Here is a 21757-nt window from a genome sequence, read left to right as displayed (position 1 = left end):
GTGGGAATACACTGGGTTTGTTGTTGTTGTTGTTGTTGTATTTCTATTCAATGTGTTACTTATCGTTCCATTTTATGCAAGATTGTTGCTAGATGTCTGAATGTTATATCTCATAGTTCTGAAGATTCTTTAAGTTATAACAGATCCAAGTAATATGGATTATTTTTATATAGAAAATGTTGCTGGGATTTCAAAACTTCCAGCTAGTTACCTTATTTCTTCGCTGAAGGTGCGATCCCCTGTTCCATCAATGCTACTTTTCTTGCCTTTGATTCCTTATATTTTGATCTAGGATTACCTCTGTCTAACTCTAAAAAACAAATTCTCATCAAATTCTCATCTTCTGGATAAAGTATATAATGAAGTGGTAGGAGATGAAAGCATCGGCTTTATTTTGCAAACATGTTCTTTTCTTGATGCCTATACACCTTGCTGGCATTCCAGTTTCAAAGGGAGTTCTTGACCGGTTTGAAGAAATGTTGGTTAACTTTTGGTGAGGCGGTGATGAAGACTAGAACCCAGTTGATTTCTTAATGCTAGACTTTAGACTGACTATTACAAGCTTCTTATGTTTTTAATTCTCCATAAACCATTTTCTCTCCGTCGATGAAGAACTTACAGCTTTTATCTTTTCTTTTTCTGTGTGAGATATTGATTTGGGATAACCTTAAATGGAACAACATGGTTTGTGAGGATTCATATAGCTGAACTCAGCTTGCTTGGAATGGAGGCATAGTAGTTGTTTGTATGAAGAACTTTCTGGCAGAGATAAGTCATTCTTGTTTACGCTTTTGGACATGTTATCAGAAGCTTTTTATATTCTAGTTTTTTTTTTTTTTTGGGGGGGGCAAAAAGTTCAAGTGGGAGACCTGAGACCTCATGGTTCTCACCACTTCATTGACCACTCGGCTACACCCTGGGGTGTATTTTGAGCTTTTTATATTTTAGTTTAGAAAAAAAAAAACTCATTCTCTGTTTCATTCTTGGTTTGGTAGTACTTGCAGTGTGGAGAATCATTCTGAACATCGTAGAAGTTATTGTGATTAAAAAGGTCTTCCTTGGTTCTGCCCGAGAGGAAACTCGTTTTTTTTTTTTAAAAAAAAACTGTACTCTTTTCCTCTATGCCCGTTGTCACATCTCTGATTGTGTATATTCCTTGAGAACTGTTTATTTAATTGCTATGTAATTCTATCATTGCAGATTTGCAATGCTATACTGGTATATAATGATAAATATTTTATGGGTTACGAATAAGTTTGCTGCTTCTATCTTTCTGCCCAGAATATACGTCTTCTACACCTATATCTTTCAGCTGGATCAAAGATTTAAGAGTGTACATAGTATTCAAGGTCCAACAGTAGAGATAAGATTCATTTTCTTTGAAAAATTTTATGTTATTAGAGAAATGAAAGGTCATGGTTAGTACAAGAAAAAAATTTGCATGGCAAAAGAGGGGATTATTTTGGAGGAAGGCAATACTATCTATTTGTAGTGGATGGACTAAAATCACCCTTTCTGCTATTTCAAGAGACGAAAAAGTCAGCTGGACTTTTTATATTCCCAACCCCCAAAAGTTTTTAGCTAGACTACTTTTTTGTGGTTAACTTAATGAACTGTAATTTCTTGATAACTGGCAGGTGAGTTTATTTTAGTTCTCTTTCTGGGTTAGAGGTAAGGCCTGCGTATAATCTACCCTCCCCAGACCCCACTTTGCGGGACTACACTGGGTATGTTGTTATTGTTGTTGTTCTCGTCACGTGCTCTGATGTTTTTTCACTTAAACATTTCTCTCCACTTCAGAGAAGAAAAATTGCTTTCGTCCAACAGAATAGGGGATGGCCTTCTACTGATTTGTGAAATGTTCAACGACTGCAACTATTTGCAGATCCATTATCTTAAATTCGTTCTTGTGACGAACACTCTATCTTCATAACTCCCTCCATCCGGTTTTAGCTTAATCAACCTGTGCAAATAAGAGACTTCTTGTCAGTTTGGTGTTTTTCATTGAGCTCTGAAGCTGGAAGGAGCAGTCATTAGCCGAATAGCCCCTACCTTTCTAGTCAAGGTTTGATGATTTGATCACTCTGTATTCCTGATTTTACTCCGAGTGTGAGGTTGATATCAGCATATGCTACTATTTCTAATATATGTACTTTTATTCCATGTTGTGTTCTTGTATAAAACAATCTGCAAGCTATCCATAGACATGCATTATACTATGATTCTAGGGGCGATGTGATCTCAAAATATCTAGAAAATGTCGGGACCTTTCTTCCTTGGTACCTCATCCCCCTAGTTGGCAATTTTTGTGATCTCGTTTGTGAACAGGGTTACTGGTTGAGAGCTGAGTCTTGTCCTTTAAGCTGTAGCATAAGTATGTTGCTTTTAAGGTTTTCCACAATTTACCAAAGATGCACACAATTTTATTAGAGGCTTTTCATCTACTCTCTACTCACTCTATGTTACTGGGTTCTTTTGCTAGTTTATCTTCAGTTTCTAGAGCAGCTACAGTAGTATTTTGGTTTTTTACGTTCCATGGATGGAATGGGAGATTATTATTGCAACAGCTAGATGTCTCTTCTCTTGGTGTTGCTATTTGGAAGAGGACGTGATCTGTGTGGTTTTTGACTGATTTTGGTTTGTTCAATATGCAGAAACCTTCTACGAGTATATGCTAACATCTTTGTAGTGTTTATATAGTGAATATTTTCAATCTTTGACATCTATACCTTTGTTAGGATTCTGTTTTTTTTTTTGAAATAAAAGTTGATAACATATTTTAATTTGACGTTTACTGTATCTCTAGTCTATACATACATCCTGCCAGAGTTGTCATAATTTGTATTAAAAATTCCCAATTTCCGGGCGAACTTCTTGTTGTATTTGTGAAAGTTTGGGAGTTATACAAGAAAAGTGAGCTTTCAGAACCCCATTACTGGCGTCTTTACCATCGAGATGTTTAGTCTCGTAAGACTTAACAATTCTTACCATGTATAATCATTTTGGCGTATTTTGAGGTCTCATCAGAGGCCAGTGCAGAATTCCAATATAATATTGATCTATGATATACTGATAAACAAAAAGTGACATGTAAATTGAAATGGATGGAAGGAAGTATGTTTTTCCTTCTTTAAAATGACATTTATTTTCCAAAACAGGCCAAATCTCGTTCTTGTAAATTTAGAAAAAGAAATATTATTCCATCCCAAGATTGAAAAAAAAATTCTCAAATGATGTTTGGTTGAGAAAATCAGAAAAAAAAAAATGCAAAAAACACTTTTAGCCAAGCTAGGAGTGCTCGTCAGCCATCTATTTGATTTTCCAGACCCATTTTGCTGGGTTAATTAACAAGTAAAAGGGGGATGGAATGAACCAAAAAGCTACTGGAAATGACTAATGAAATCACAGTTATCTGTAGTCCAAACTTCTAAATTGTATTTTTCAAATCAATTCTTCGCTATATATATGTTCAATCTTTCACTGATGATCTGATGTAGTATCCAAAGGGACCTTTAAGTCCCATCCTTAATTCATAGTACGACTTTTATTGAAGTCCAAAATTCCAGTCTTCATCAGTGTCCCTGAAGTTGGGAAGAATCATTATAGAGAACATTGCTCTTCACCTGATCCTAATGCCTGAACAGCATGGAATAAAAAGCCTCTTATCTGGCTTGAGGTAAGATAGTTCATTATCTTTCCGAGAAGGAGCGGGGTGGACCAACATATTGCTGTGATATTTCTAATATGAAGAATGTAAAAATCAGTACTTTTGACAATCTTCTAATTAGAAATTATAAGAGTAATGGAGTTTCATCAGAACTCATTCTCAGATTCACTACTTACAATTTCTGGTGTAAAGTATGTTTTCAAGTTATGGAACCTCACAGGAGCTCTTGGTGTTGGTAATCGGGGCGGTGATGACTCTATGCTCGATGCATTCTTCTTCTGTACTTTCTTTGTGATATCAACACACACCTTGTCAACCATGTCGAGGAAGTCTTTTACAATGGCAAACAACTGAAGTGACTGTGTGTTCTTCGAAGATCCTGCTTGGTAATACTCCGTCGTTCTCTTCACTAGTTCCATGACTCTTGTTTGTTCTTCTCTGATCACCTTGAGTTCCTCTTCACATTCCTCCAGAAACCCTTTAGTCTCTCTTACAAATTGGTCCCTTTCAGCATTTCCACAACAGGTTATGAGCTGCCGAACATCATTTACCCGCGTTGTAAGATTGGGACATGTATTAATGAAACTATCGTAGTCTATGGTAGCTGCTTTTTTCACATTAGAGAATTCGAGACCTAATCCTTGCAATACTGGTAAACCTAGCATTAGGTGCTGTGTATCTTTATCTACTTTTTCTTTCTTTCTGTCAGAATCTTCATTATCTTCCTCGCTACCTTTATTGATTAGGCAACGTTTACCTTCAGAACAGATGACTTGTTCAACTACAAAATGAAGCAGAGTAGTCTTTCCATCGTTGCTCTTCACATATGATAGTTTTTGTAAAGCAGTAAGGTTGAATCCCTGAGCATTTCCTCTTGCTGTTCCTGCATTCATCCGATTGCCAGCCTTAAGAATTGCTTCCAGAAGTCTTAAGAAAATTCTACTTGTTCTCAGTTCCTTACAACTCAGCTCAATTGTTTGCAGATTCTCCTTGAGGTTAAGAATTTCCAGATCATAGCTTGATCTGAAAAGCATCGCGTTGAAACGTTTAAATGCAGAAGGAAAAGCTTTCAGCATTTGGTAGAGGAAAGACTCCGCGTCAGCAAGTTTTCTTATGTTACCATCAAATTGGAGGATTTTTAACATTTCTTCTTCAGTTGGGTGAATCTTGGTTAGTTTTTCAAGAGTATCAACACTGAGTCCTTGGCCCTCCTGCAGGGCATCAAGGATTTCTTTGCGAGATATCGAAAGAGACTTTAGCACAATTGCTGTGTTCTGTGACTTCCTCGGATCGAGAATAAACATCTGAGTTGGTTGAGCCAACTTAGAAGATCCTGAGCTTGTTGTTGCGCTATTATTTCCTTGTGGGGTTCTCTTGGAAGTGGCGTTGTATCCAAAGAGAACTTCCATAAGCTCATCTTCAAATCTGAAACGTGCATACAAATGCAATTTATTAGCTGGACTCAAAATAGTCATTTAACTACACTAAAGGAACACGATTTACATGCCAAGGTGCACTTACCGGAAAGATCCATTGTTGATTTCATCCCAGACCATAGAATGATCAGCATTAGCAACTACTTTATCCCAGTGCAGTGGCCTCAGTTTGACTTGAATTTCACAATTATCTTTCGACTTATCGTCGTTTTGAGCTTCTGCTTTCTCTTGCCTGCTCCCTTTCCCTCTTGGTGCAATAGGTGGTTTTATCGGTGAACTTAAACCACCCCCCTTTGGTGGTGGTGGTGGTGGTGGAGAAGGTTTTATCTTTCCTGCATTAGGTGGTGTTGGTGCTTTGGTAATCCTTTTCACTGGAAGAGGAGGCGGAGGAGGTGGTGGAGGTATCGGTGGCTGAGGCGGACTCTGACTCGAGACAACTGCTGGTTGAGACGGTGTTTCTTCTGGAGGAATGACTTCCTTCTGTTGAAACTGTAACGCGGTTGATGGCTGTCGCGGTGAGGATCTGCTATCTACAGAATGTGAGTTAATTGTCTGCTGTGATTCGGTAATTGCCTCTTTCTTCTCATAGCTATCTACATTGCTACAATTTTGCAGTAAAGGAATTTCATGAATATGATCACTTGATGAAACAGATTGCCCTCGGCCGCTATCAATCTTCTTCTCTTCCTCCTCATCCATATGATTCACCCAAACCTTAGAAAAACAACTTCCTAGCTGTCTGCCTTCAAATCTTCTCCAATATATAACATCTAATCCATTCTCATCAACTATCAACCCTTTCAAAGCCCCACCTTGCTGGAATTCTTGATGAGGCACTTCTCGACGAAAACTTGAGTTCAACTTGTTTTTCTTCCATCGACGAATCACATAGTATCTGTAGAAGAGGTAAAAGAGTATGCCAGCAACTATCAAAGTAGTTAGAACAGCAGCTATAACAGCCTTCAGAACTACCTTATTCTGAGATGAATGTGTTGGAGGTGGCCCTGGTGTATTCATTTCAGCCAAAAAGTGTGTAGATAAAACTAGTCAATGAAATAACAATACATAAGATCAATCAAACTGAAGGAGAGGATTCCTTTTTGTTCATTTAGTTGTGAACTTTGGGTGCTGACAGTTTCAAAGTAAGTTGCAAGTCCTTTGGTAGAAATGACTTTACTGTTGTTGTCCAAAGAGGTTTCAAATGGGTGGATTGGAATTGATTGAGCTAATAAATAGACAAGTAAATGACTCGCCCAGGTTACTTGGATAGAAATGTATTGGGTTAAAATAAGCTAAATAATGAGTCGTATCTCAATCAGCTCAATTATTAGCGAGTTTTAATTTCTTTGTTTGGTTTTTGAATAATTTGTTTAATTAGTATTTTGACAAGGTTTCTCAAGGATCAATGTAGGCTACTCAACTTTTATGTATCAACTGAATTGGGCTGATCAAAATGGATTGACCTAATAAATAATCGAGTTTAGGCGGATTGAACAGGTCAATATTTAGATGAGCTTTGTAAGTTTTGGCAATTTTGTATTTTGTGTTTGTAGTCAGATGGTTGGTATGAGAAAAGTTTTACTCAGTCCTGTACTCTTTTATTATTATAGAGGACATCTGTGTCAATCTAGGTATTTCTAGAGCTACAATTTTTTGAAACAAATAGTAGAGGATGATGTTATTTTTATAGGAAAATGTCATTTTCTTCTTTGTTTTATCAAATTAGTTGTCACCATTGTTGTATTATGACATCAATCAGATTTCAAATTGAGAACTATTTCTAGAGATTTCAACCAATTTAGAGGTAATTAATTGGAAGCAGGCAGTGACAAGTGACAACAAAGTTTTTGACCTTTTATATGTAAAAAAAACTCGTCAAGTATTTCTTCAGTTATATCTTTTTTTCCCTTTCTTGTAAATGAACAATAATTTCTAACTACTCTTTGTAGGTGTGTTTCTTTAATTTTAAGATAGAACATGGTAGAACGAGCGTGTAAAAGTTGGCATGACCAAGCCACATTTTTAGCCACTAGTCATATTCAAATTATGGACCACTCCCAAAATGACCTAAATACAATTGAATATATTTTTCAAAATATTTCAAATCAGTTTCACAAATCCAAGGTAAACGTTAATGACAATTTGGATTTTCATAGATGAAAGAAAAGCAATACTACTTTTTTAATTGGTACTGACCATTGAGAAATACTTCCTATTTAATTGGTAATAACTACTCCCTCTGTTTCAAAAAAAATGACTTGCATTTTAATTTTAACTTTTCACGTAAAATGATTAGGTCCACAAGATTAAAGGATATTTTAATATATTTGATACAATTTTAATTTAAGGTTACAAGATTTAAAAGTTTTTTTTATTTTTTTAAATTTTGTATCAAGTTAAAGTAGGTCATTTTTTTTTAGAAGAGAGAAAGTATATTGTATAGTTGTGCAATGCAAGAGTTAATTCAGAGGACCACACCTTTTTTAAAAAAAAAAAATTAAATGATATTTCGGGCTGGGACCTCACTATAAGACGTAATTATCATTTAGACCACTAGGTACGCAGCTCGTTGTTATTACTCTCTCCGTTTAATAATATTTGACCATTATTGTTTTGAATATATCTTAACAAATAATAAATAATAGATCGTACAAGTATTTTGAACATTTCTTTTTAATATAGGGAATAAGTAAAGATGGATAGAGGGAGTAAATATGTTTTCTTACTGATAAAGTTATTGTAGTCAGGATGTCACGAGTAAAAAAGAAAAAAAATTAAAAAAAAAATCATGAGTTCAAGCCTTGAAAACAGCTTGATAGTGAGTAGCGAAAACTAGGCTCTTCCTTAACCCTGTGCATAACAGAAACAAGTTTAAACGAAACAAACAAATAACAGGAACCTGAAAAACGATTCTTCCAATGTAAGTACTGGTACTTTTGTGTAAGTATTCCTATTTAAAAACTTCACCTACCAGGAAGCTTCTATCCTTGACCTTTCATTAATTTCTTTTGCCCCCTGTCCTTTCGTCTTGTTACATTTTTTGCTTCTTTAAAATCAAATTGAATGAATTTTGATGACATTTTCTATCATATTTTTTCATCATATTAACAAGAAAGTAATTGCAACTGGTAAACTTGGTACTGTGAAATTGATGAAAGTTGATACTAAAAGCTCAAACGTAACAACAGATGCACGGGCGAGCGAGCGTGCATACACAAAGTTGACAACATACAAGATTTGGTTGTTAAGAAGGCAAGTCATGGTGTGTTAAAATGTCAACATCCCCCCAGGTCGTTAGAAGAGAATACAAGAAATCATTTGGATTTCCAAATCTATTTCTACAGAGCTCATTTCTCTTTTCATAAAGGGGACCAAAATGGAGAGCTAAACATGTACAACTTTGGAGGTATGCACACAAGAGAAAGTTCACAGTGTGTGTCATAAGATGATGCTAGCGTAGGAATGGTAACGACGACAACTAGCTCAATTAGACCACAAAAAAATATGTATCGTCACATCTTTATCATGTTCTATCCAATCTTGGATTGCTTCTGCTGCTGAGATTCTGATGATGCTGAAGATTCCGGTGATGATTCAATGTCATGGGCTGTAACTTGTGTAGTTGAATCATCCTGAAATTTTCGCTTTCTTGAACATGCTTCTTTGATCTTCTTGTCTGTTAATTTGTCATCATCCCCTTCGCCTCTCAGTATGAAGTCTCTGAGGCGTTTAACATCGGACAGCTTAACAGGCTTCAGGAGAAATTCTTCAGCCCCCTCCTCCAAGCATCTGGGAAGGAAACATCTACTCAATTAAATGACCCAAACTAGCAACTTCAAAAGGAATAATTGGTACTGGTATCAAAATCAATAACCATGATAAAACCATAGATATCAACATGCAGTTCTTTCACTTAATACATTTTTGAAAGTAGATGATACATACATTCTAAACATCCATTCTAAACATCCAAGCACACACTGCTACTACTTAAGAAGAAGCATATGGTTGCTTCTGAAATTAGACGGTTATTAGTCTTGCAGGATCAGTTTTCCGAACCCCAACACGACGACATTCCTCATTATAGAAAGTTGCATTTAGACCAACTAGCACAATTCCAAATTCTCCCAAAAGAATTGCTAAGTAACAATTGATAAATGAATCCAACTCATGGGCGCGGGGGAAACAAGAACACATTTGTTCAAAAGCATCGTAAACAAACAAATGATGCATTGTCAAGAGAGGATATATACCTATCAATGCGAGGTAAAATCTTTTCCGATGACATAATGACAACAGGGATCTTGCTCAATGCCGATGATTCCTGCACAACAAGGAGGGCATCATTCATCATTCCACATTCATTCATAACCTCAAGAAGCAACAACGGATTACATCAATCAGATCAGACAAGTAATAATCCAGTACGCAACTGACCTTGATTTTTTTGAGAAGTTCATATCCAGTCATTCCAGGCATAGAATAGTCTGTCAGTATCAGATTCACCTTCAAACCCTGAAACAAAAAACAATCCAAATTCTTTACCACAGATTCTCACTCAAATAAAATCCCAATTTAAACTAAAAAAGACACCCACCCCTAGAGTCCCCCACAAAATGAACCACCAAAAAAGGAAAAGGAATTTCTTGCTAATCAATAACTTTGAATAATTAAGATTTTAACAACACATTTTCATGTTAGGCAATAGATAGAAACCTCAATCTATCCAATCTTAAGTGACAATGAAATAAGATTGTGTTTTTAACCAAAATAAACCAGGAAGAGACTATTAAAGAAATGTGTTTTAAGACTTACATCTATCCCCATAGAACTCTTCTCTCCATCCAATCCCAAATATTGCAAAGCCCTTCTTCCACTCTCCACTGCCGTAACTGCAAAACAAAAACACCCCATTACAACACATTTCAAGAAACACCTACATAACATCTCAAAAAAAAAAAAAAAGAACCAACCTTTACAACAAGAAATCTTCAACAATCGCTCAATAACCTTCCGATCCACAAGACTATCATCTACAGCAAGAACATGCAACTCTTGTGCCATACCCATCACTTGTATTAACACAAGAACACCAAAATGTGTCTCCGTATCTCCTTTTCAAGAAAATATAAAACAGCAAAAGCGAATATATATATATAAAAGGAAACAACAAGGAATAAAGGAGGGTTCTATGCTGGTGGGGTATGGGTCATGTGGAGCAGTAGAAATAGTAAAGGGAGAAGAAATCTAGTAAAAGACTGAAGAAGAGATACTCAAAGATCTTACCAAATCTACATCGCATTATCCCACTTGTCCCCCTACTGCCTATTGCTATAATTAAATTCAATTCAGAAGTTTGGGGGGTGGGTTTGCTTTTAGTCCAAGGTAAACAGACAAAACATACGTTACAGTTAACTGTAACGTATGTGATTATACAAATTCCTGGTACCCAATGTTTGGCACTGTGTCGTGCCTTGTTTAGTAGGGTCAGGTGCCATCAACACTGCTTGTGGTCACTTACTTTGACCCATGTAGAGTCACTGTTGTTAATTAAAAAACAGAAAACCAAAAAACTTATTAAAATATTTGAGTTCATAATTTTCTTTTGTCCTTACAAAAATTTAATCATCCCACTCTATTCGAGGTTATGAATTACTCTTGAGATGATATATTGATTAAAAAAATAATTAATAACATGGCTAAGTTATCATATTATTTTTATTAAATAATGTTTACATTTTAATTTAAAGAAATAGTAATTGATGTAAAGGATAAACATGAAAAAAAATTATCTTTTTTTATTAATGAAAAAAGATAAGTAAAATAAGAAATTAAATTAAAAATTTTAAAACGAATAATTTGAAACGGAGGAAATACTTCAGTCTAAGATAAAATGAATGTACCTATTACTCATATAATTATATCTTCAATGTGAATAACTTTGTCGAATTCAAAGTAAGCAATAAATCATCAATTTATTATAGGCATGAAGAGGTGTTTTAAAAAGTCACAATCTTTCCAAAAAATCACAACTTATCAAAAAGGTGACAACCTATTGAAAGAATCAGGACTTATCGAAAAGGTCACAATCATTCAAAGAAAAAAAGGTGTTTTTTATTCTCTGTCTCATTTCACTCGTTCAAATTTAACATTGCATATTAATTAAAAAAATAATTAATGACATGGCTATTTTATCATAATATTCTTATAAAATAATGTTTACATTTTAATTTGAAAATAAAATAATTAATACTAAAGGTAGAAAAAGGAAAAAGAAAATTGTCTTATCTAGATTAATGAAAATAGATAAATAAAATGAGAAATCAAATTAAAAAATTTAGAACGAGTAAAATGAAACGGAGAAAGTAATATGCAACCTTTATATGTCTATTTATTTTTTATTCACGTCTCTTAAAAATCCAACAATCACGTTCTTTGACCCCTTTTTTTCCTTTCTTCTAGATAAAAATAAAGATTATTTTTTAGCCAGGTAGTTTTATATGTTTGACAAATTTTGATGGCTTAGTTGATTGATGAGCAGAACAGAAACCAACTATTAAGCCAAAAAAGAAAAATACGAAGACAGAAAGCTATATTTTCAGGTTAATAAATAGTATTTCATTGAGCAACATTAATGTGCAAATGTGATTGCTTAATTAATTCTGCAAATTGGAAGAACGATTGGAAACGTTAAAGGACCTGTTTGATCATAGATTTCTCAGTTAATTTTTGCGAAAAATATTGAGAAACAGCTTTTGGACATATAATTTGTCATTATTTGACAAGTATTTTTGGCAAATAATTCAAGTTCTCAAATACTAAAAAAAAAAATTAGTCTAAATTTTATTTTTTGAGAGCTTTTAAAAGTGAAATATATTTTTCAAATACAATGATTAAACATACAGTGAAACTTCATCCAAATCTTCATTAAAAAATGACTTGCCAAAAATACTTTGAGATCTGCACGGCAAGAAGATGGAACAGAAAAAAAAAAACGTATATGGAAAAACGTATCTAAAACCAAACGTTTGCATTAAAGTTCATTAATTAATTTCCATAAATTGATTTAGGTTATATTTTTTTGCCTTTTGAAACTCTGGGGAATTTGTAGCCTCTGCCCTTCACATGCGCATTAAATAATGTATAAATAACATAAATATCAATCCTTGGAGAGTAATTACACTCTCTCCCTGTTAATATACATAACATAGCCGATATATACATAGCATTTTTTGTATATGTTGGAATTTTTATAATATATTTAAGGAATTGAGATTTTTTGTAATATTAGAAACATAAGTTATGTATTTATGTAATTTTTAGTTAAATAAATTCACTCTTGTGCAATAGTTTACAAAACCACAAATTAAAGGAGATATAACTCTTAGATTCTCTCATAAGTATGGTGTTAATCATATTCAATGATAAATATGCATATAAAAGACACATGTTATGTGTTTACAAATTTGGTATATTGTCTCCCACTTGGATGTTGTGTTTAGGACTTTTAAGTTTTTTCCTATTGGAAGGTGGTCCATTTGCTATTCTAGCAGCTTAATTTTATTTTTGGCGGTGCTTAAATATTGTTTTGACAATTGATATAGCATGGTGTTAGCATTTAACAATGAATTAAAAGATTATTTAACAAAAACAAACCCACCAAATCTGAGGGAAGATTTTCAGATTTTGTCAAAGCTCCTGTACAAAGGCTACTACTTCTTATTATTTATAATAAATGAATTGTTAAATTTTGACACATAGATTAAGAAAAAAACAATAAAGACATAAATTTAACACAACTTTTCATTTTTACCCTCCAAAAAGCAAAAGTTGACCTTTAATATTTTTTCGAAAATTAATTGATTGTCAAATCATAAAGGTAACTTTAAAAAAAAATTCAATAATTCACTTATTTTGAAATACCAATAAATACTCCAACAATTCACTTATTCCGAAACGGAGCTATTTAATACTAATGGTACTATGGGGAATTAATTAACAATTCAAAGTTTGAACCTACCACTTTATGTTCGTTGTACTCTAATGAATAATTAAAAAATAATTAGGAAGTTTTAGCCAAAGGGAAGATGAAAAAGAAAAGCGAATCACGATTTGATCTTTATTTTGAAAAGGCAGATATAATAAATTATAAATCGTTCCACTAAAATTTATAATTGCACTCCTCTATTTTTATTTTAAAATTTATAATTAAAAACTTATGTAGTTCCCCATATTAAGATTACCGAAACTAATCAATAAATTAAATTACGGACGAATTTAACATGATGGTTCATTTCATTTAAAGCTATGCTTAACTTATTTCAGATGTCGAATTCATAAATCCGTCATTAAATTTACACTTGAAAAATTATAATTTTCTCATAAAAGATGTATCATCAATTTCTATAATGAGACATGGATTCCATCAACTAACCTATTATTTCACCAATATATATTACGAAGTATTATCATCCAATCTATCATAAATATTGACTCATCTCAAAATCTCACTTTTTAATAAATCAAAACGATAAATATAGGTCAAAATAGTTATATCAATATTGAGAATGTAGGTACATTTAATAGTTCTATCTCTATTCGGTCCTATTCAATACACATAAAATGCGCTAGCACAAGAAGTTAGAACTATACCATTCTCTTAATCAAGATAAATAACATATAATCTCGTGCTATAATCATTCCGATGGTTTGTCCAAATTTTTATCTAAGATTGTGAACTATAACTTTAACTTATAAGAACCGATGATTTTTGACCTTTTATATATAAATTAAACTTTATACACCAAATCATCTACTATATGAGTTGAGAACACATATATGATAATGATCTATTTAACGTAACAATTTATTGAATTAAATAAATAAATAAATAATCATTCAATAAATAATACTATATCAAAACATATGATTTATAATATATTCTAACAATGAATCCATAATCACGAGCTATTTTTTTGTTCTACAAATTAAATACCATATTAATTTTAATTGAAATAATTATATCTTAACAAAGAGTATCAAACATTATATAACTTATACATAAATTATTTCCATGAATAAATTTCTTTTTTACCAACTAACAAACTACCAATAAATACTTCCTTATTCTTTTTGGAGTGCAGCGTGATTTATGCACCAAATGTGTTAGTCTCTATTTAATTGTCAACAATAACAAGTGAAAAAAAGAAAGTTCTATTCACAAATGGTTGACTGAAAGTCAAGGTGTTTACGGTAAGAGTGAAGGTTCTTAAAACTCTCTTCGTTCCATTCTATTTTACTATGTGATAGTAGTAGTATTTAATTTATGGTCTAAAACCATTGTAAATTATATCATTGAAAATACTAAAATAAATAATTTTAGAACTACATTATTTTTAATTGTAATGTATACTCCATTAATTTCATTTTATGTGTCATCATTTTCTTTTTAGTCCGTCCCAAAAAGAATGTCATCTTTCCTTATTTGCTAACTATTTAAACACAAATTTCACTTTTTCTCTTATTGATTCCACTTAATTAAAAAAATTATTAGTAACATATTTTTTGATAAAAGGATAATTTGATAAACATTATCGAGTCTTCTCCTTGTTTTTTAAACTCCGTTTCCGATCAAATGGCGATATATAAAATGAAATGGGGGAAATATTTTGTACTCCCTCCGTTTAATAATAAATGAATAGTTGGAGTATTTTTAGTGTTTCAACATAAGTGAATCGTTGAAAAAAAATTCATATTCGCTCTTGAGGATTTGACAATTAAGGGGATTATCAATTGAAAAAACATGACATAAATATGATTCTATACTTTGAAAAAGGATAAAAATGAAAAATTATGTTATATTTATATCTTTAATTTTTTTTCTTAATTTATGTGTCAAAATTCAGTAATCTATTTATTATAAAGTGAAAACGGAGGAAGTTATACACTAAAAATAGAAGTGTGTTAGGAAGGAGAGAGTAGTATTGAGAAAGAGGCGGCATCAAAATTCAGTGTTGGACCAAATCTGTATTTGCAGCCAAAATATTCAAAAATTGATTTAACAGTCACCTCCAATCTTCTCTTTTCTCAATAAATCTCATTTGTACTACTTTTAGTATATTATTACTACTATCTGATACGTTCCAAGAAAGAGATCAAATTTCAATCAAGAGAGTATCAAAATCGTTTTAATTAGGTGATACGTATTCGTTTTTTCTTATTAATTTATTTCAAAATGAATCTAAAATCTTTTAGCAGTGTGTTTGAAAATGATTTAAGAGTAATAATTTTCTTTTAGTTTTTTAAATAACCATTTGAGATAGCTTTTGTCCACCACAGTTCATTTCATGAATTATCTATTACCTTTTATGATTTTTTCTTTTCGTTGGGGTAGGAGATGGGAGCGAAGATTGCAATGAAAAATTTAAGTAGTTAAATAATTCAGCTATTAATACTCTTCATATACTAGATAATTCTATCCATTAAGGTTATAACAGATGAGGACAAGTTGTTGTCTAATGTATTTGCTCGTAATGAAATTTAAATTCATAAATTCATGATTTTCAAGTCACTTTATTGATTGCTTGGCCATATACCTCGGTCAGTAACGGAGCTGGGATTTTCGTCAATGGGGTTCACACGTGAACATACGAACTAACCAAAGGAGGTTCGACATCTACTAATCATGTATATATAATAGTATAATTTTATGTCAAATGGAGTTCGGATGATCCCCCTATCATACATGTAGCTCTGCCCCTGACCTCGGTGAAATTCAAAGTAGATAACTTGACCCTCATATACACACTAAATATGTAAGTTTAACTCCTGTTGAAGATTTCTTGTCGAATTCATATATTTCCTCCATCTCATTTTATGTGTCGCCTTTTGAGTGAGTATGGAGTTTAAGAAATAAGTGATGACTTTGTTAGTTTACAAAATTGCCCATTTTAAAGATACTTTATTATTTAACTTTTTAGTTATATTTTCTTATTAAGTGAGATTCATTAAGGATAAAATAAGAATAGCGTCATTATATAGTTACCAAATAAGAAAAGATGACATTCTTTTTCAAAACGGACCAAAAAATGATGACACATGGGATGGGGGAATAAAAAATTAGACACTTTGGTCCTCATACTCTAAATCATATCACATAATATGAAAGAAAGAAATAATATTAATTAAATTTAAATACTAGTTTTCTAATTATTTAAAAACAAAATTAGTAGTACTATGTTTTTTCGGAATACACAAACTTTAGAGTTCCAAATAAAAAATTACTATTGAACTTTGTTAAAACTGAAAAGTAACAATAGCTCATGCGATGTTGCAAAAAGAAGTTATTTTATTCGTTAAGAAAAGTTTTTCATTATCAAACTTTTCGCTAGGTTCTGCTATTCATATTGAAATTCAACTAGTCGGATTGAAAGTTATTTTATCTTGGGTGAAAAATTTCATAACCTCAGGTACTTAAGGGAAATTATTTCCTTAAGGACACTCCGTAAATTCAGAGGACTTGATTTAACTTTCTGTTTCATCTTATTTCTGAAATTATAACACACTTCTTGGATAGATCATTTTTTATCTTGTGTTGAAGGTGTTGTGTAACTTCATGGGTGCTCTTGTTTATAGACTTGAACTTGTGTTGAAGTAGTATTGCGAAAATACAGATTTTGTGTACCCAAAAAATAACAATCTTAAGAAAATAATTTACTAATCTGTATTGCTTCGTTTACTATTTTTTTCAGTAAATAGTTGAACTTCATATTGATAGTTCTTCAACATTTTGAACTTTGTTTGAAGTTCTTGAAACTTCATTTTGATAGTTCATGAGTTGGTTGAACTTGTGTTGAAGTTCTTAACATTTGGTTTTGCTATTTTCCAGAAAATAGTTTGAACTTCATTTTGTTGATATTCATAAGTTGGGTTGAACTTATTGTTAAGAATTCAAAGTTGTAAATACAGAGTTAAAACTTCATTTGATTGTTCATATGTTAATTTGAACATGTGTTTGAAGTTATTATTGAAAAATACAGATTTTATCAAAATTGAGAAAAACAACAACATTAAGGATAGTATAAAAATATTTATTTTTGTGCTTGTTTGGTGAAGGAAAAAAAACTTATCGTCATTTATAAATCAAGTATTTGACTAATCTGTATTGGGTCTGATTTTGTGGAGACTAAAATCGTTTGATTTCTACTCCCTCAATTAGAAAAATATAAAAACTTCATCGAGAAATCAGTATGAGAATTTGGCTCGAAGAATATAGAAACTTCACCGATTCGTTAAGATCTCTGTATTGATTTCTGGAATTTAAAATCTGTAGGATTTCACTCTGTTTAAATTTAATTACGATTTGAAGTCATAAAAAATTCGTCATGTTTCATAGTTCATTCGGTTGATGATTTGAAGATATAAAAACTTCATCATTAACTAGATACAAGTTGGCTAAAGATTAAATTCTTTATTGTTAGTATTCTGAAATACTAAAGAGTATGTCAAAGATTGGCAAGAAAATGACGAATGAAATTGAACAATAAATTGATTTAGTTGTGAATGGTGTTGTCCCAATGATTACTAATATTGCGTCATTAAGTCATTCAGGTATTACTCTAGCAATGAAAACGACAGAGAAATAGAAAAATATTTTGGTGTGAACTTCAAAGAATGACAACAAATGATGCCATTTTGACTGGCCAAACGTGCAATGCAAATGTTCACAAGTATAGATCCTCATATTCTTACAAAAAAAAAGAATAATATTGATTGAAAATCAATTGTCTGATTTGAAAGATCATATGAGTCATTCCAAGATAGACAAGGATAATGAATTCAATAAAATAATCATTAATGATGGTTGCAACTCCTGTTAAGGATGATACTTCAAATAATAAGAAGATGAAGAAGTCTCCTGGACAAGAAAAGAGATTAGACAAACATGTTGGAAATAACTAGAAAAATTAAAAATCTATGTGATATGATCACTGAAAGCAATCTAGTTGGATATCCAAATGAATGGTAGTTTAATTTAGGAGCCACTAGACATGTTTGAGCGGACAAAGAGGCTTTTGCTACTTATGATTCTGTTGGTCCTAAAGAAGTGATCTTCATGGAAAATAATACAATAACCAAGGTTGAAAGAAATGGGAAGATGCTCATAAAAGTGACTTCCGACAAGGTGTTGACTATCAACAATGTTCTCCATGTTCCTACTATTAGAAAAAACTTAGTGTCGACAACACTTTTTATTAAAAATGGGTTTAAGTGTGTGTTTGTTTTGGAGAAAGTTGTAATAAGCAAGAATAAAACATATGTAGGAAAGAGCTACCTCAATGAGAGTCTTTTCAAACTTTATGTAATGGCTGTTGAAATGAAGAAAGTTGAGGCTTCTTCTTACTTGCTAGAGTCAAACAATTTGTGGCATAGTCGTTTAGGAAATGTCAACTACAAGACCATGCAAAAAATTGATTAACTTAAAAATTTTGCCAAACTTTGAGTGCAATAAATCAAAATGTCAAATGTGTGTGGAATCAAAGTATGTTAATCATCCGTATAAGTCCGTTGAAAGGAATTTAAATCTCTTAGACTTAATCCACATAGACATTTGTGATATGAAGTCAACAACATCTCGCGGTGGAAAAAAATATTTTATAACTTTATTGACGATTGCACTAGATACTGTTATGTCTATTTGCTAAACGATAAGGATGAAGCAATAGATGCGTTTAGGTAAAATAAAATAGAAGTTGAAAATTAGTTAAAGAAAAAGATCAAAACGATAAGAAATGATAGAGGCAGAGAATATGAATCTCCTTTTGCAAAAATATGTGTAAAGAATGAAATTTTTCATCAAGCTATGACCCCATATTCACCTCAGTCTAATGGTATTACGGAAAGAAAAAATCGAACCTTGAAGGAAATTATGAATGCCTTTCTAATAAGTTCAGATTTACCGCAAAAAATGTAGGAAAAAACTATCTTTATAGCTAATCGAATACTCAATAGAGTGCCCCATAGTAAGACATAATCAATTCCATATGAAAATAGAAAGGAAGGAAACCCAACTTAAAATATTTTAAGCCGGTGTAGTTGGGAAAAACCCAACTTAAAATACAACTTAATCTATTGTATTATTCGCTCTACAATAGAATCTGAATTTATCTCATTGGATAAAGCCGGTGAAGAAACAGAATGGTACCGAAATTTCTTGAAAGATATTCCTTATTGGCCCAAACCAGTGGCACCAGTATGTATACACTGTGATAGCCAAGCGGCGATAGGTAGGGCAGGGAGCATGATGTACAACGATGAATCTCGTCACATAAGACAGAGACATAATACTGTTAGAGAACTTCTCTCTAGTGAAATTATCACTGTTGATTATGTGAAGTCAAAGAATAATGTGTCAGATGCACTTACAAAAGGCCTATCTAGAGACGGAGTTGAGAGAACATTCTAGGGAATGGGTTTAAGGCCTAGGATAAGTCAATATGACGGTAACTCTATCTAGCAGACTGGAGATCCCAAGAGTTAGGTTCAAGGAGATCAAAAAAAGTTGTGTCTGACAAATTCAACATTGTCAAAATACCAGCCCATTCTCATGATGTAGACAATGTTTAGTAAATAAGGATAATATTTAATGTGAAAAGTCTTTTAACAATTATCTAAATTTGGAAGATTTGACCAAATAGTTTAATCTATATGATTGGACGTCAATAAATCACCTATGTGAGAGCGAAGTCGAAGTCGCTTCAAGGAGAATGTTAGTAAAGGCCTATTTCTAAGCTCTCATGAGATCGGGACGTGTTCATGACTGAAATGAATAAAATCGTGAGAACCATAGATGGTAAAAGGCTGATTGTGTGACATGTATTGTCTAGGTGTATATTAAAACTCGACGGTTCAAAGATATCAAATCTACCGATTGATCGAATGCATCTGATGCATGTTCACTACAAAAAGTTTAAAGGGAAATCCACTTATCCAAATGCAATCAGTCTTTGCTTGATGATCACTTACTTGCCCGTAAAGTTTTACAAAGAATAGTCATTCCCCATTCATGTGGGGGATTGTTGAGTTCAATTGGTGTGAATGAAAAATGGAGGGACACAACCTTTGAAGAAAAGACATATTATTTTGGAAAAGGTGTGACCGTTCAGAAAAAAATACAATGTTTCGAATGAACAGACATGACTCTTCCAAAGGATACACCTTTTCGGGTGAACCATTGCCATCTTTCGGAAGGGACACTTAATGGCTATATAAACCTGCATTTTTTCCACAGGTTTAGCATGAATTTTTCTGCACTTGAAAATATTTCTTATTTTCTAAAATACTTCGTGTGATCATCTAACAGTTGAGTGAGTTCGAAGAAAAATACGATTGTTTGAGGTACCACTACAATCGGATTGAAAGTCATTTTATCCTAAGAGGAAAATTCAATAACCTCAGGTACTTGAGGGAAATTATTTCTTAAGGATACTCCGTGAATTCAGAGGACTTGACTTTAACTTTCTGTTTCATCTTATTTCTGAAATTATAACACATTTCTTGGATATATCATTTTTTATCTTGTGTTGAAGGTGTTGTGTAACTTCATAGATTTTCTTGTTTTTAGACTTAAACCTGTGTTGAAGTAGTGTTGCGTAAATACAGATTTTGTGTACCTGAAAAATAACAATATATAGACATATCGATTATTAATTCGATAGATTGATTATCGATCCGACCAGTATATAGACAGATCGATTATTAATTCGATAAATGAGAAAATAAAAATAGGTCATTTTGCTAATTGAAAACATGAAAATAATAGATTATTTTACTAATTGAAAACTTATAGAGACTTAATAGTCAAATTTTACCGCTTCCATCAAAGACGACTCGTCTAATTAAACATAAAAAAAGTAGTCACCGCTCAAACCACAGTATTGAGTGGTGGTTAAAAATAGTTAGAAAAGAGCAAGATGGGAATAAAATCAAGAAAAGGGAGCTCCAAGGAGGAGGGAGAGATACGATAGGAATGGACAGGCAAACTAAATCTTTTTGATCTTCAATCAAATCTCATAAACAGTAAAATAAAGAAAAGAAAAGACAACTTTTTTCCAATTAAGTAAACTTTGGATTCTATTTGGTTGAGATTCTGCTGAAAATTTGCAGAATCCCAAGTAGGATAGCAAATCACTTTGCTACAACTGCACGTTCCGTACTCTCAAAGTAAAAGGCTTTTTAACTTGTCTTTCTTTGCCAGCCAGTAAAGTAGTACTAGTAGTATTACTCTTTCTAGAGCTAATTAAGAAGGAATTAGTCTAGTCTACTTTACTGCTATCACTTTGGTAGCTTTCTTCTGTTGTCAATAAGACTGATTGACGTTGCATGTTTGAAAAGCCAATCAACATTTATGTTACTGTTACTCTGACTTTTGTTGCTGTTATTCCACGTACTCATATTGATAGCGAGACTTCAAACCTGAAAAATAAATGTGTATATTTTCTAAACAAGTGTTATTTTTAACAGAAAAATATTTATCATTTTTTTGGTTAGGTAAAATAATTCTCTCTTTTTTTTTAAAAAAAGAAAAATTAAAATGATACATATCATTAATGTCTTTTTGAATATCTAAATAATGTGTTTGGTATGAATAAATCTT

At 32.3% G+C, this 21757-nt stretch overlaps 2 protein-coding genes across 3 annotated transcripts; both read right to left on the bottom strand.

The window, feature by feature from the left end:
• Positions 1-3164: 3164 nt before the first annotated feature.
• LOC107862456 (formin-like protein 4) lies at positions 3165-6678 on the bottom strand. Its single transcript, XM_016708046.2, has 2 exons — positions 5189-6678; positions 3165-5092 (listed from the first exon to the last, which is right to left on the bottom strand). Exons 1-2 carry the CDS (start codon positions 6118-6120, stop codon positions 3814-3816), a joined length of 2211 nt encoding a protein of 736 aa, XP_016563532.1. The 5' UTR covers positions 6121-6678; the 3' UTR covers positions 3165-3813.
• A 1559-nt stretch (positions 6679-8237) lies between these two features.
• LOC107862455 (two-component response regulator ARR5) lies at positions 8238-10508 on the bottom strand. 2 transcript variants are annotated; one of them, XM_047409747.1, is made up of 6 exons: positions 10390-10508; positions 10077-10217; positions 9919-9995; positions 9541-9618; positions 9357-9427; positions 8238-8907 (listed from the first exon to the last, which is right to left on the bottom strand). In XM_047409747.1, exons 1-6 carry the CDS (start codon positions 10403-10405, stop codon positions 8634-8636), a joined length of 657 nt encoding a protein of 218 aa, XP_047265703.1. In that variant the 5' UTR covers positions 10406-10508; the 3' UTR covers positions 8238-8633. The 2 variants fall into 2 exon arrangements, with proteins under 2 accessions (XP_047265703.1, XP_016563531.1); XM_016708045.2 differs by having other exon boundaries at positions 8238-8892; positions 10390-10495.
• Between the last annotated feature and the right edge of the window lie 11249 nt (positions 10509-21757).

Source organism: Capsicum annuum, chromosome 3 (assembly GCF_002878395.1).
Source record: "Capsicum annuum cultivar UCD-10X-F1 chromosome 3, UCD10Xv1.1, whole genome shotgun sequence".
NCBI classification, from domain to species: domain Eukaryota; kingdom Viridiplantae; phylum Streptophyta; class Magnoliopsida; order Solanales; family Solanaceae; genus Capsicum; species Capsicum annuum.
The sequence above is the reverse complement of the archived record's forward strand: the minus strand, read 5'-3'. Positions and strand labels throughout refer to the sequence as shown.

What these genes read in the sequence shown, in the direction of transcription:
- LOC107862456 (XM_016708046.2), bottom strand. Translation starts at nt 6,120, where the DNA reads ATGAATACACCAGGGCCACCTCCAACACATTCATCTCAGAATAAGGTA. An exon ending in ATCAACAATGGATCTTTCCG is followed by an intron (nt 5,093 to 5,188) that starts GTAAGTGCACCT and finishes TGCACGTTTCAG; the next exon opens with ATTTGAAGATGAGCTTATGG.
- LOC107862455 (XM_047409747.1), bottom strand. An exon ending in GAAGATTTCTTGTTGTAAAG is followed by an intron (nt 9,996 to 10,076) that starts GTTGGTTCTTTT and finishes TTTGTTTTGCAG; the next exon opens with TTACGGCAGTGGAGAGTGGA. An exon ending in AACTTCTCAAAAAAATCAAG is followed by an intron (nt 9,428 to 9,540) that starts GTCAGTTGCGTA and finishes CTTGTTGTGCAG; the next exon opens with GAATCATCGGCATTGAGCAA.